The 15,193-nt window shown below is 39.7% G+C and overlaps 1 protein-coding gene and 1 pseudogene across 1 annotated transcript; both read right to left on the bottom strand.

Annotated features, from left to right (window-relative positions):
* Positions 1-611: 611 nt before the first annotated feature.
* LOC112197209 lies at positions 612-5,429 on the bottom strand (annotated as a pseudogene).
* A 3,420-nt stretch (positions 5,430-8,849) lies between these two features.
* Positions 8,850-9,491, bottom strand: LOC112198752. Its single transcript, XM_024339868.1, has one exon. It carries the CDS (start codon positions 9,489-9,491, stop codon positions 8,850-8,852), a length of 642 nt encoding a protein of 213 aa, XP_024195636.1.
* Between the last annotated feature and the right edge of the window lie 5,702 nt (positions 9,492-15,193).

Raw genomic sequence — 15,193 nt, 5'->3', positions numbered from 1 at the left:
TGCAATTCAAAACATTCGACAGGATTGGAATGAATGATTGTCCGCAAAATTGAATGAAATAGTTCAAAAAATTTGTGCGACTTGCTGAGTACGTAGATTTTGGGTTCATCTACGGCAAATTAATGTACTGATACATCAAGTAAATTTGTTCGATATGAAGATAGACCGACTCTATGCATTAGTAGACTAGCTTCATCTTGGTCTCTACGATTACAGAGAGCTAGTCCCTTGAAAAGTATCCTAGAACTTTCAGTAAATCTTATGGTAAACCTATAAATGTGATTTGCCAAGCAGAATTACATAGGAACATGGAAGAAAGAAGGAACAAGAAATGGGGTGAGATTTTCAGTCAGGCTATAATTTGGGTTGACCAAGGAATAACCAGCAAACCAATTCTGGGAGTTTAATTAGTGTTCGACTGTTCGTGATGTTCTAGAAATTTACAGGAGTCCGTAGTATTGTCAAAACTAATCATATGAACCAGACTAGAGGCATATAAACTGCAATACAAATAGTCAGATACAAAGGCTGGAAATGGATTTAGCAATTCAGATTAATAATTCTGAAGCCACAAATATTGAAATATATGAACTTCGGCAGTACATCTTCGATGATTTAATTAATGAACAGCAAAGCAGGCTAAGTAGCTTACACAACATCCCATACAGAGGGGGGCAATGGAAGAGCCGACTATAGATGTAACTACTCCAATGCTTTAATGATTAATTTGATATAACAACAGAAAATCGAGGATATATAGAAATCAATAAAATAAAAAAAAGCATGTAATCACTTGATGCTACAAAATTTACTGTTACTAGATCACTGCTCTGGGACATGCTTCTAATCCCTTGAGGCAGCAGATAAATAATGAGATATAGGGATAGAAGATTCTGAATCCCTGAGGCTGTCACTTGTCAGCCATATTTTCTTTTGGATTAAAAGTACAACGTCATCTCCGTCCTGGTCGGAATCTGAACTGGAGTCGGTTTGTGCCACCGCTTCCCAGTGCAGTGCTGGTAGATATTTCTTAACTAAATCAACCACTTGACTGTTTGTCACGGATAATTATAAATCCAGTTGGCCTGAGTATGCGATCCATCTCAAGCAACAGATCCTCAGCACTGCATTCTTTCTTTTCCAAGTCAGAGAAGACGGTCCAAGCATGGAGCAAATCATAAGTACGGGGGTATGTTGAATAGGCTTCACACCTGTCACAGTAGAGATCCAGTCAATCACAGTATAAACAATCTCAATGTCCCCTTATCCTACAATCTCGAAGCCATGATATTGAACAAAAGCATAGATGATAACAGACATTTTTAGCCTAAGCTTTCAATCATCATTTGCTGCTTCTGCATTACCAGATTATGATTATTTCTCTAACTGGAATTATATTGATTGTTAAGTTTATAAAGAAATAATATCAAATCACTTGTTTCAGTACAAAATGAAATGCTTTATGTATACCAGTCACTTGAGTTACGTACCAGCTGTGAATACTGCCTATAAGCCCTCTGTCGTATATCAGCTTTAGTGTGTTTGGTCCATCTTCAGGGACGACATGCATCACCCAAACATCCTTGTCCTTTAGAGCAGCTGCAAATGATCCCATGTGTGCTTTCATATCCATCACATTCCTCAGAGTGTTTGATTCAATCTTTGGACTCAAGAGATTCCAATAATTCTCAACTCAATGCCGCCAAAGTTCCTGCACATAAAGAGCAATACCAAAACAATGAATTCAATTGTTACTGAATGATCCATCCCAGAAGCAAAGACTGCCAAATAATAATTTGAAACATGCAAGTACATGCTGCAACTTAATTACCATATCCTTTTCAAACATTTCATTTGAATAGCCAAAATCAGCAAGTCGAGGAGGAGTTGTCAATCTAGCTGGCCAGGGAGCCAATCCACTCCCCTTTTCTCTATGGTCATCTGATTATGCCAAACAAACATTAGTTAGCAGAGAGATTCATGGCCAGGTTAGAATTACTCAACCGAGGCATTGCTATGAATTTTGAATGATTTTCTTTAAATAGTTGACAAGCAATTCACTAATAGTCAGCAATCACAGCCTGAAAGTCAGCAATCACAGCCTGAAAATATCTTGATGGGAAGGGATAATTTCATGTACATCTACGAATAACCTGGAAAGCAGAACATATTGTCACAGTCAAAAGTAGGTCATGCAGAGATATGACCATGAAATGTCACACTGAACTGATCTAACCAGACATTTATTGGCACATGTTGTTCGGCAACTAAGATGCAGAGCCATAGAAGACTCAAGTATTAGCAGAATATTTGAGATCAAAATTCACAACAATCATCTCTTGGAAACAAAGACCAATCTCAACAAATAACAATAGAAAAGATGCAAATATCAGAATAAAATAGTAAAACATAAAACACAAAAACTTATATGGTGCCAGTGAAAAAACTAACAAATAAACTTGCTTCCCATCTTCTGTTGTCAAGACTCTGGATATCTAACACAAGGGAATTGATATGCATTCCATTCCTAATTTCTTCTTCAAGAAACTTCAATGTTGGTATTGTCTAGTTTGGCATATAATTCTTTCATTTTGAAATGAAACAGATTTTATGATTAAAATAATAATGCAAACAAATATGGACAAGAGGTCCACATCAGAGAAAAGCAGCAGAAGAATAAAAAACTTATATCAACTAGGATTGACAGAGCCCACCATAAGAAAGAATGCAAGAAAGACTGTAGTCTTTGAAGGCTGCCGGAACAATCAAACTAATAGCAATATTTTAAAATCTCCTTAAATTGCCAAATGATATTGCTTTATCTAATAATACCAGTTCAATTCAAATGACTGTCTAATGATGATAAAAGCAACACATGAGAAGGAATCACTTACGATCAGAGTACGGTGAGATGCAAGCTTCCATTGGCACACCCCAGATTGCATCTGGATCATCATCAGATCGGCAGAGAGGAGGTCGAGTGCCAGGTTCTCTTTGTATATAACAGTCATTTGTTAGTGGTTTCTGCCAAATGACAGTTTGGTTCCTTTTTGCAGCTATTCTCCAACACATGCGTTCCACAAGGGCACTCATCTCTTTCCATATTTTGAGATCTTCCTCTCCTGTGCATATGCTTCTGGAGATGAGTACGCAAAGTAGCCTCCTCAGGCTCTAGCTCAAGAAGATGGATCCCATCTCTTTGGAGCCAATCAATTCTACAACGGGAACAGTGAGCAAGTTCAAAAGATCTGCTTGGGTAAGGAAGCCTTTTGGTCCCTAGAACACCAAGATATGCTGGAATTCCTCTTTCCAAAGCAAATTGGATTTGATTTTGATGCACATCATTGGGTGCTAAGGACATTGTTATAATATCAGATGACAGAAGATAGCCTCCAAAACTTGCAACTCCACAGCCAACGTCAAAAACTGTACGTAACCTGCCATCACTTTGTAAAGTTGGGCATCCGCCAATTGAAGACAACATTTAAATTGCTTCATTTAACAATATGGTGATAAATGTAAAGCCAAAATAGAGATACAAGCACTGTAGTCTCAACCCATAAGAAATGGTTATGTAGAAGAATGCAAAATCCTATAAAATACTGCAAAAGCATAAAAATCTTTGAAGACAATGTCATTCAAGGATAAGTGATGCAGAATACAGTTTTTTCATTTATGCGTTGTATACTTCAAGCTCAGTGTACTAAGGTATTGCTATTTTACTTGTCTAAGGTATGGAAAATACTTGATGAATGAATAAACAGTTATAATTGAATCTTGGTTACCCCTAGTGCTATGCTTGCTGCCTCCCCAGTATATCACTCCCCCATCCCTAATTTCTTCTATTTATTCTCTCTGAAACACTAATCCCCTTTCTAAGTTCCCCTTGTCTTCTAAATCCCTCCAAAACTATATTCTGTCAATTAGTGCTATACGCCTACACCATCCTTTTTGGCAAAGACAGTTTCGAGGAAGCAATCTTACATTTGCAATTGAAGCAATATACTTATCAGCTCCATAGTGAAAATGCGTGCCTCCCCCAGGAAAACTAATCTTGTCACCTTTTTCAACCATCCAGTTCTGGTCGGATTTCTCATGTGCAAGGTGAGTATGAGGTATATTTGCTTTCCATACTTCATCTCTGCTCTGGGGCCATTTGATTGGGACCTGCAATATCAAGATAACAAAAGGAGTGTTACTATATCAACTGGGGAATAAGAGATAACCGCAACAACAAGAAGGCATTTACACCAGTGTTACCACTCAGCTTTAGTACATACCTTGTACCCTATTGGAGGAGGAATCAAGCAATTGCATCACCTTTCTGGAGAAGGACAATGCCTCTCATAGTGCTCCATCAAAGACAGGTCCAACTTCAGTCTCATTTGATATATGAGATTTCTGTCCAAGCAAGGGATAAGTTCCGAATGGCGATCATCACAAACCTTAAAAAAAAAAAAAAAAAAAAATCATCCAAATTTAGAAGGATACCTTCAGGTACATTTTTACTTTTTCTTAATAAGATGGCTTGGAGTAAAAAGAGGGAAAAAGGTGCTGGAATCCAGCGAACTCAGAGTGGAATCCTAAAGATATAATATGAAATATATTGATGTACCAATTAAGAACAACCAAAAGTAAAATTCTGCTCATTCTTGGCAATCAAAACGTTCAGAGTGGAATAATACTTGAGCAGTCAACTGACTATATGCATAAAAAATTTGGATCCTACCGGTCAACCACTAAGATACCTCTCCCCAGTCCCAACCAATTCCACATCTGACCAATTCAGAAAGGCAAAGACAGTTTAGAGCAGCTGGGAATGGAAGTGATATAAAAAGATCAACCACCGGTACACGAAAAACAAAAGTTTCTTACTTTGAATTGAAAATGGAAGCAATGGAAGTGATTGATCCAAATAAGGAATGGAATCAAATTGCAAATGGGAATGAATATTCATACTTTGAATTGAAATGGAAATAGTGACAGCTCTATAACCCACTAAGTAAAGTTGAACTCACAGATCTGTGAAAAAGACCCAGCGAACAAGATCACCTTTTTTTTTGCATAACAGAAAAGAAAGCATCAAGAACCACTAACCCATTCATCACACAAAAACAAAGTAGCAAACTTTAAACTCACTAAGCAATCAAACCCACATCACTAAAACATCAAAGCCACCAAATGAACCAAACCCAGTATGCAAGTTAAGTCAGATCCAGCAAAAGTTGAAAACTTCGAGCAAAAGAAGTAGAGGAATAAGGAGGTGGGTATGACTGTGTGCGAGGATCCAAGAGATAGGCAGAGAGGTCAGATCTCAAGAGTGTTTCTATATTTGATTCGAGTCTGAACTCTGAAGAGTTTCTTGTGCCTCTGTACTGTTACATCGAGGCTGACATGGTCCTTATGCACATCCCATTGTTTTTTTGTCACCATTCCATTATTATATGTGCATAGCTAACTTTGAGGTGGATCATAGGTTAAAAATATATTGTGGACTATGATCTAACATTCAGAGTCGGACCTGACATGAGGCTCGTGAGTCGGTCATCTCAAGCCCAGTGTCTCGTTGGGCCTAATTTTTTTTTTTTTAGGTATTTGAAAAAATCATTAAGTAGATAAAATGTATGTTTTTTACCAAACAATAAGATTGGTTTAGTTGGCAAGTTGCATTCCTTTCTTTTATGTTACCCCTAGTCTAGGTTCGAATTCCCTTTTCTATGTATTTATTTTTCTTTTCAAATTTTTTTTTGTATTTTTTTTTTATAAAAAATGTAGGCCTATTTTAATTTTTTTCCTTAAGCCTCAAAATCTAAAGTCCGGGCCTGCTAACATTTTAGGGGTAATGTTGAAACGTAGAATCTTCAATACAAAATAGGTATTCCAATGAAATGATATTCATATTTTTTTCAACATCTATTCTCGCGTTTACCTCCTCCTTTGTTTTTTCTTTCTACATTAATAGGACTGTCAATCCTATCCAACATAATCAATAGCAAGTCTTTTTTTTTTTTTAATGAACCTCACCCTTGATAGAGTTCAAACATATGATATCTTAGATAGAAAGTCATTGTCTTATTAACTCATCAAACACATGCATACAAGTAAGTCCTTAAATATATAATCAAGTTTGTCACCCCCTTCTTCTATTAGAATGAGCCTCACGCGCGGCGAAAAAGAGAGAAAACTAAGAGAGTGAGTTCCTCTCTCAGTCGAACGATGTCTGCCCTTTTGCCGCGACGTCTCAGTCCAAGAGAGATGGTTTTGAGGTGCTCGTTTCCAATCTTGGGCTCCCTCATCCACTGTTTAGCCTCGGGTTAGGGAGAAGATGTTGTGAGGTTTAGGTGAGACGTTGGTGCTACTCAGATCTGGGTTGTCGAAGTGAGACTAGATCCATCCACAAACTTGGGTTTGTTGACAGTTTGGAGAGTGTGGAGTCCCAATCTAGTTTTCCTATGTTTCGAGATTGGTTGTTTGGGCAACCAAGCGCTCAGATCGGTGTGGGGTCTTCAAGAGCGTCGGATCTGATGTGTAGCTCTCAATGGTGTCTCTTCTCAGCCAGCAGTTGGTTGTTGATCGGTGGAAGGCTAGGTAAAGATTAGGATGGTTGGGCTTCAGTTGGTTTGCGAGTTGAACTGATCTTGATTTGGACTCGGTTTAGCTTGAATTTTTTGGGCTTGGGCCTAGGCCGAGGTTTTGACTAGGTTTGGAGGGTGCACCTTTGGCCATTCGGTTTCAAATGCCTAGTTTACAGACTAAATTAGCTGAGGTTGGACGTACTTAGAGTCGAGGCATAGTCATCATCATAGCTTCCGCATATTGGCCTTACTTTTGTATTCTCGTGTATCTTATGAAATAGACTGCTCTAATAATCAAACTCTTGTTTAAATTGTAAATTTGAGATGCTTCAGGTTTATATTGTGTTGATGCTCAAGATTCAGGGGTAGCTTGATCTTGTTAACACGGACACAGGTCCTGGGTCTCAGCTGATTTAGTGAGCGTCACCTATCAAATAAAATATACTAACGTTAAGAGGAAGACCGCCAACTGTGGTCTTCGCTCCTCCGATGCCTAAATCATTCAATGTATGTATTTATGTTATCTGGGTAATGTTAGTTAAGTAATAAATGTGTAATCAATTAGGAGAGAAGAAGAGATTTTTTATAGGTGAAGCGAGGAGTGACTTTCACTTTGTTTCTGATGTAGGACTAATATGCTCCATTTCTATGCTTTTGAACATCTTTGAGAGACCATGTTCACACAACATGTGGAGGCGCATCAAGGTGTCTTTTAGCCTGAGGCTTGGCTCAGGCGAAAGCTTGTCTTCTCGGAGGTCACATTCGTGACTTCGGGAGATTATCCAACGATAGGAGGTAACTCCAAGTCGTCGCTGATTATGCCCAGCAGTGCACTGTATGTACATAATGTTTTATATTTGGATATGAAGTTTGGTTGTGAACTATAGGGAGCATGCAGGCTCCAAGTATTGAGGTTGGTATTGTGTATTAGAAGTGTTGAATTTGTTTTTACATGATTTAGGTAGTCCATTATTAGAAGTGATTCTCCCAAAAATTTTGTAGAATTTCTCTTAAGATGAGCCCCGCAGAGTCACTTCGGATTTCAGGGTGAAATCCAGGGCGGGTCTTGTCATTATGGCTCTAGATTGTAATGCTTCCCTACTTGTACCTTTACTTTCTGATTAAATGAAATGCTATTTCACTATTGTGATAAACAAAAAAAATAAATAAATAAAAAAGTAAGTCCTTAAGGTAGCTAAACTGGTGAGAGAGAAGAGAAAGTTAGTTTTTTTTTTTTGGTAATAAGTGAGTAGGGAAAAAAATTTCCTAACTCGAAAGTTTATTGAACTGAAAATAAATAAATAAAATTAATCAAAAGAGGTCAGTCACATTTATAATTCAACAAGCAGTACTAGAAACAACACACCTCAAAGGGGTTGACAGAAAGAGTCATCCTTTAGGTGATACAAAGGACCTATACTAACAAGACAGAGCCTCGCACTCCCGGGTAAACCCATCTTTTAAGGACAATCAAACATCTTTATTCTAACAAAACCTACGAACTCAGAAGTAAAAATAATAAAAGTGGTGACCGAGCAACTAGATCTTGCGACCCAAAGGAAGATTAAACTATGCTAGTTGAGGATGCAGCCTCTGCCTCCCTTCCATTTCCATTCTCTGTATGCACTTCCTCCATAAGTTCAGTTGTAGGAGTCTTACCTACATCATTTTCCATAGAAGTTTGCACCTCACGATCACTGTCACGAAGTTTCCACTTCTTTGATTTCCTTCCCTGTAATTCTTTCTCTAGAATTTTAGCACACTTAGTTCTATTCTTACTTCCCTTAGGCCTTCCTAATTTCTTCTTTCTAGGTGAAACAATCAACTATCCATTCTTGTATTGCAAGACTAGCTGCATGCCAACATCAACCTGGAGCAAAGGTTCTGGGTTTGAAACATACCACTTGCCTACTCGATCCAAAGCCTCCATAGCCTTACGCTTCACCCCCAGCAGCACGGTTGGCTCCCTCAATGAATCCAACACCATTGTGTCACAACCACCATCTGATTTCTAGTTCGGAATAACATCCAAAGGGAGGCCACTCCCCATATTCACTGATCCAAATGATTTTGTCTTGGCTTTCCAACTCTCCCAAAAACAGATAAATCAAAACCTGCAAAAACAGATAAATCAAAACCTGCAAAAATAGATGCGGCTGGCATGTTCTCTCCTATCAACAAGGTTGGACTCTGGGGAACCTCCAACCCCCCTGACTACCCTCCAGAACATGTCGATCCCAGATTTACCAGTGTCAACATACCCTGAGTAGCCGGCTAGTCATCCCTCATCGCCGTAGGGTTTGTCTGTTTGTCCTTCAAGGATAGACTGGCCAACGTCAAAGCCTGCATCTGAGCAAGGATGTCATCCTTCTCCCTTGTCAGCAGTACATCACAACCTGCCTCACCATGTTCAAAGAAACCACAATTGAGACAGAACCCTCTCACCTTTTCATAGGTGAAAAACAGCTCCACCGTCACCACCACCAGTGAAAATTCAAACAGTTTCCAAACCCTAACCCGACGCCTGACATCAAGTACCAATTTAACCCTTTGTTCTTTTTCCTTCCTATGCAAGGCAGTTTGGTCTAGCTGGATCACCCTACCCAGAGTCAAAGCCGCCTTGTTTCGAAGTCCCACCAGAAGGCCCTTGACGGCGACCCAAGTCTCCACCGAATTCAAAGGAATTTTAGCCACCAGTCCTATGCCATCATAACTTCTAAGCACCAGCATAGTATTTCCGTAGAACCAAGGACCTCCATGCAAGATCTTGTTATGTTTATTCTCACGACCAAACTGAAACACGAAGCGATTTCCAATATCCTGAATTGACAAACCAGATTTCATGCGCCAAATCGTAGAGATAGTACCCTTGAAGCCAAGAAATTTATTCTTTGGCCCTAGAAGTCTCCCCACCATGTACCATCGATCGGCTTGCAGCGCTGCAAGCCCTGCCGATCCCAATGAAACCCTTGCAGAGTCTCAGAGTTGAAGATCTACCGAATTGTTCTCCTCCATAGTTACGAGAAGAGGTAGTAAAATTTCATCGACGAGGAAACCCTAGCAGAGGAAGCTAGGTCAATTGTTTATCCAAGTTCAAATTGAAAATAAACATTACAACTAAATAATTGACGATTGAGTTAAGTGAAATTAATTAAAGCATTTTACACTTATTTTGACACAATTTTACAGCATTTCTTGATATCTACAACCAGTTTTATACATTGCTCGATTGTAGAAACGAAATATGTTTTAACTCTTTACCAGCTTGTCGAACAGGTTCTCCAATTTCACAACTGAGGTATTGAACTCATGAGAAGAATAAGTGGAAATCCACTCAGTAAAAGTATGATTGCTCTCTGCAGATTCATTTAATTTTCGAACTATGTACCTATATACCCTCATATAAGGTATAGTTGAAGCCGAATATAGCTCATTTCCCTTTTGAAAGCAATGTAATTAGATGCAGCTGCACTAGATCCCTCTGAATAAGAATCAGTAGTTCTCCATCCTTGTTAGCAAAAAAAATACCAATATCAATTGTTATTTCCAATTTTATTCAATTATACATTGAAACATAGTTATGATTAAGTGTATGAAGAAATACATACGCTAACTTCAAGAAATCATCCGTAAAAATAAGACTTTCTTGTGAGAATTACTCAACAAAAAAAAACTACAACATATAATATACCTAAAAGAATATCTTTCTTGCCAAGAGTTCTAGAGTCAACACTAAGCATTACACCATCTTTATATTTGATTGAAAGCAAAATTGATTGTTCCATGGTGGAGACTCTGAAGCACTTTATAGCCATTAACTGTTAAGGCAACTCGTAGCAAAGTAAGTTACGTGCTCTTAGTTATGTTAGCGTGAGTCATGGCACGATATTAGGAATTGAATATATTGTAATTGTATTGTAGTTAGTACTTACCTGTATAGTGTGTGGTAGAGAATAGAGACGTAAGTCAATTGTATTCTTGTATCCCTGTTTATATACCTCCATATGTGAGAAGAATAGATATCAGAAAATTCATTCTCTATATCTCGTCTTATTTGACATGGTATCAAAGCAAAGATCCAAGAGGACTTTTTGTCTTATTTTCTACTTTTATTTTTCTGAATTATCTCAAAAATCCCATTGTTAGGGTTATTGTTTCCTAAACAGCGTTACCCTCCCGTGGTCACCTCGTCTTGCATCAACGTCCGTCCAAGAATGACCAGAGCGTCTTCTTCTTACACTTTGACATTGCCAGACCAACCCTCTCCATCTCACGACCAGACCGGCTTCATCTTCCTCTATTCAAGACCGCCTTCGTCTTCCTTTGTTCAGACCCAACTGTTGGCTTTGGGCACTAGAGATCAACTTCACCGGATCGGATTTCTCCGCTACACCATCCGGTCATCTGCTCCAGTTTTCGACTTTGCTTCAGACCCAGTCGTTCAGATCATACCAGAACGTGCACTAGTTCGAGATCGCCATCATATTTCGTTAGTTCCCTGCGACGCTGCAAAGTACCTAGATCGTCGGCTTCATCTGTGAAGATCGCCGTCCTCATCCTTCGCGTTGCTCCGTCGTGCTCAGCACACTGTCGCGTCTTTGCCCTGTCTCTTCAGTGCGTTGCCCAATCAGTCAACTAGTTCAGTCTAGTCAACTCGCCTCAACTCAGTCAACTCAATCAGCCTAACTCGGTCAACCCATTCAGCCCAGTCAACTCCAACAGGTTCAAAAAAAAACTGTTATTATTATTTTTGGAGCCTTCTGTTCTTCTTATTTATGCTGCGTACTTTGGGATTTGTGTGTTTTTTGCTATTGTATTATTGCAATGGGTGGTGTTGACACTGAATGTCAGAGTTCCGAGATCAATGAGGTTCAGAAGGTTGAGGTTTTTGTCCGAAGTTCAGATGGAGGTTCTTTTGGGGGTACGAAACTCAATGGTACCAATTTCCAAACATGGAAGAAGATTATGTATGTCCATCTTCGTGGCATACACAAGATGGGGCATCTGACTGGGACAACTAAAGCTCCTAGTGAGGAGGATGTGGATGACTATACTAAGTGGGAGGATGATGATGGATCTGTGATGGCAATCTTATTCAAAGCCATGACTAAGGATGTGCTACAGTTGGTGGAAGAGTGTGAGACTGCTGAAGCAATATGGAAGACATTGGGGGATCTGTATACAAATGAGTCTGATTTTATACAAGTTCATGAATTGATGTGTAAAGTTGCCAGTATGCAACAAAATAGGCAACCAATAGCTGTGTATTTCACCAAGCTGAAGAATGTATGGGCTGAAATTGATCAGAAGCGTCCTTGCAAGATCAAGAATCAGGAAGATCTTGTGTGGTACCAGAAGGAAAAGGAACTTGAAAGGGTTCATGTATTCTTGAGAGGACTTGATGAGAAGCATAGCAATGCCAAGGGAGAATTGCTCAGAATGACAGACCCTCCTAGTTTGAACACAGCGTTTACATACATCCGCAAGGATGAGTCTCAACAGGAAAGTGTCAAACATGCACAGGTTGAAGTATCCAACCTAGCCATTCAGGTCAAGTCACCGACACCTTTCCTTTAGCAGCAGAGTTTAGCCCCACTTCATCAGCAAGGTTTCCCACAAGGCTTCAGCAACCGCCCTCGTCCTCAATACTCTTATTGCAATGACCTTGGGCATGTTCAGGAGACTTGTTGGAAGTTGAGCCCACATCTTAAACCTAAAAAGCAAGGTTATCGTCTAAGGCAAAAGCAGTTGCTGTTCAATTGGTCCAAGAACCATATTTCTATGGAGTGGCTGGACAAGATCATCATACAACAGGTAGAGCTACTCCTACAGCCGCTATAGCTGGTCGAGCTAAAATTGGTATGGCTTTAAAGGTTTCTAACTTTGTTGGTTCTAATACATGGATTATTGATTCTGGTGCCTCCGATCATATGACTTATGACAAATCATATTTTACTGAATTGTCTTCCCTACCAGTGTCCTATGTAACCAATGCCAATGGTGAGGCCTTTCCTGTGTTAGGGTCAGGGTCAATTCGTATTACTCCCACCGTAGAACTTCATAATGTGTTATATGTGCCTGACTTGTCTCACTATTTGATATATGTTCCCCAGTTGAATACTGAGTCTAAATGCTCTGTAACCTTTTATCCTATGTATGTGATTTTTCAGGATCTTCTCACCAGGGAGATAATTGGTCGGGGGTATCTGAGGAGCAGGTTGTTTCATCTGGATCAGACATACGCAGGAGAGAAACCAAGAGCACAGTCACGCGCCGCTTTGACTTCGAGTTCTGATAAGCTAAGTGAAATTTGGTTGTGGCATCGCCGTTTAGGGCATCCCTCTTTTAGTCTTATGAGAAAAACCATGCCTACTTTGTTTATTGGTGTGGATGAGTCTGTTTTACATTGTGAAATATGTGTTTTGGCAAAGAGTCATCGTGCTGCTTATTCTCCTAGTATTTCTAATAAAAGTGTTACTCCTTTTGAGTTGATTCATTCTGATGTTTAGGGACCTTCTAGAGAACCCACTGTATCGGGTATGAGATACTTTGTGTTGTTTATTGATGATTGTACGAGATTGTCACAGGTTGCTCGATCTTAACACCAAAGATAAAGTATTTCCAGCTTTTCAAATCTTTTGCACTCTTGTTCAAACACAATACCATAGCACCATTAAAGTCATTCGTTCTGACAATGGGGGAGAATATGTTAATCATGTTTTCCAAGAGTTTTTCAAAACCCATGGGATTGTTCACCAAACTACATGTCCACAAACACCAGAACAAAATGGAGTGTCTAAAAGGAAAAACCTTCATTTACTTGATATGGCTCGTGCCCTTCTCTTTAGTGCTCATATGCCTAAGTATCTTTGGGGCAATGCTGTACATGCCTCCTCCCATCTTGTCAATCGTCTTCCATCCAGTGTCTTTCAGGGAAAAATTTCATTTGAGGTTCTTGCATCTCATGTCTCCTTACCTTCATTTCATAATCTTCTAGCTCGTATCTTTGGTTGTGTTGCTTTTGTCCATGTCCCTAAAAACCAAAGGTCTAAGTTGGATGTCCGGGCACTTAATTAAGTGTGTGTTTGTTGGTTACGGAGGCTATCAGAAAGGGTACAAATGTTATCATCTACCTACCAGAAAGTACTATGTCACTATGAATGTTACTTTTTTTTAGGACATGAGTTATTTTTCCTCTTCAGATACAGCTCTTCAGGGGGATAATTCATAGTTTGAAGAGCTGTATCATGGAGAGGGGGAGGAATCAGAAGGAGGTGTGGAAGTCACACAAGCAGGGAGTATTTTACAAATCCAGTTGAGACCACCATTAGCTCGTCTCTTACAGCAGCAGAAGCTCCAGACATCCAGACACCAGTTTCAATCACTGAACATGAGGTTGAAGATACACTCTTGCCATCGCTTCTACCCCTAACCCACAACTTCCTGGTACTGAAGATCACTCATTTGAGGTATGTCCATCCACTGGTACTAGTAGTAGTGAGTCTAATGTTGGCCAATATGTGTTACCAAATAGGACCACTCAAGGTCAATCAGTCAAAAGATATGAACCTACTCTTACTGCCAAATCAAATTACCCAGTAGCCAACTATATGTCCACTAGGAGGTTGTCTAAGTCATATGAATCATTTGTGAATCAAATATCTGCTGTATCAGTACCTAACAAAGTGCAGGATGCGTTGGGGGCTCCAAAGTGGAGGAAGCAAGGCAATGGAGGAAGAGATGGAGGCGTTGCAGAAGAACAATACTTGGCAACTTGTGCCCCTCAAGGCAAGAAGGTTGTAGGTTGTCATTCGGTGTTTACTGTGAAGCATAATGCAGATGGATCAGTGAATCGGTACAAAGCACGCCTTGTAGCAAAGGGGTTTACTCAGATGTATGGTATAGACTACGATGAAACGTTTGCTCATGTTGTCAAGATGAACACTATTCGGGTTCTGCTCTCGTTCGCTGTTAGTTTAAACTGGCCACTCCGATAGTTTGATGTCAAAATGCATTTCTTCATGGAGAGTTAGCCGAGGAAGTGTACATGAGCCTTCCACCTGGGTATGTAGTTGCTTCTCCTGGTGATTTTGTATGCAAATTGAGAAAGTCTCTGTATGGTCTCAAATAGTCACCTCGTGCTTGGTTTGGGAGATTTTCACAATTCATGCGGAAGGTTGGTTACAGACAGAGCAACTCAGACCATACCTTGTTCCTCAAGCATCAACAAAGAAAGGTAACAACTCTAATTATTTATCTGGATGATATGGTGATCACTGGCAATGATATTGTTGAGATGGATAGACTGCAGAGACAGCTAGCCTCTGAATTTGAGATTAAAGACTTGGGTGAACTTAAATACTTCTTAGGAATTGAGGTAGCCAGGGGGAGAGAAGGAATCTATTTGTGCCAGAGGAAGTACGTTCTTGACTTGCTGACAGAGACAGGTTTGTTGGATTGTAGACCTGTTGATACTCCTATTGAGCATAACCATTATTTAGCTGAGTATCCAGATCAGGTACCTATTGATCGAACTCGCTATCAGAGGTCGGTTGGGCGCTTGATTTATTTGGCTCATACTAGACCAGATGTTGCATATGCAGTGAGTGTGGTGAGTC

The sequence above is a fragment of the Rosa chinensis genome, chromosome 4 (assembly GCF_002994745.2).
Source record: "Rosa chinensis cultivar Old Blush chromosome 4, RchiOBHm-V2, whole genome shotgun sequence".
Taxonomy (NCBI): domain Eukaryota; kingdom Viridiplantae; phylum Streptophyta; class Magnoliopsida; order Rosales; family Rosaceae; genus Rosa; species Rosa chinensis.
Note: the sequence above shows the minus strand (reverse complement) of the source record. Positions and strands in the feature narration are given on the sequence as shown.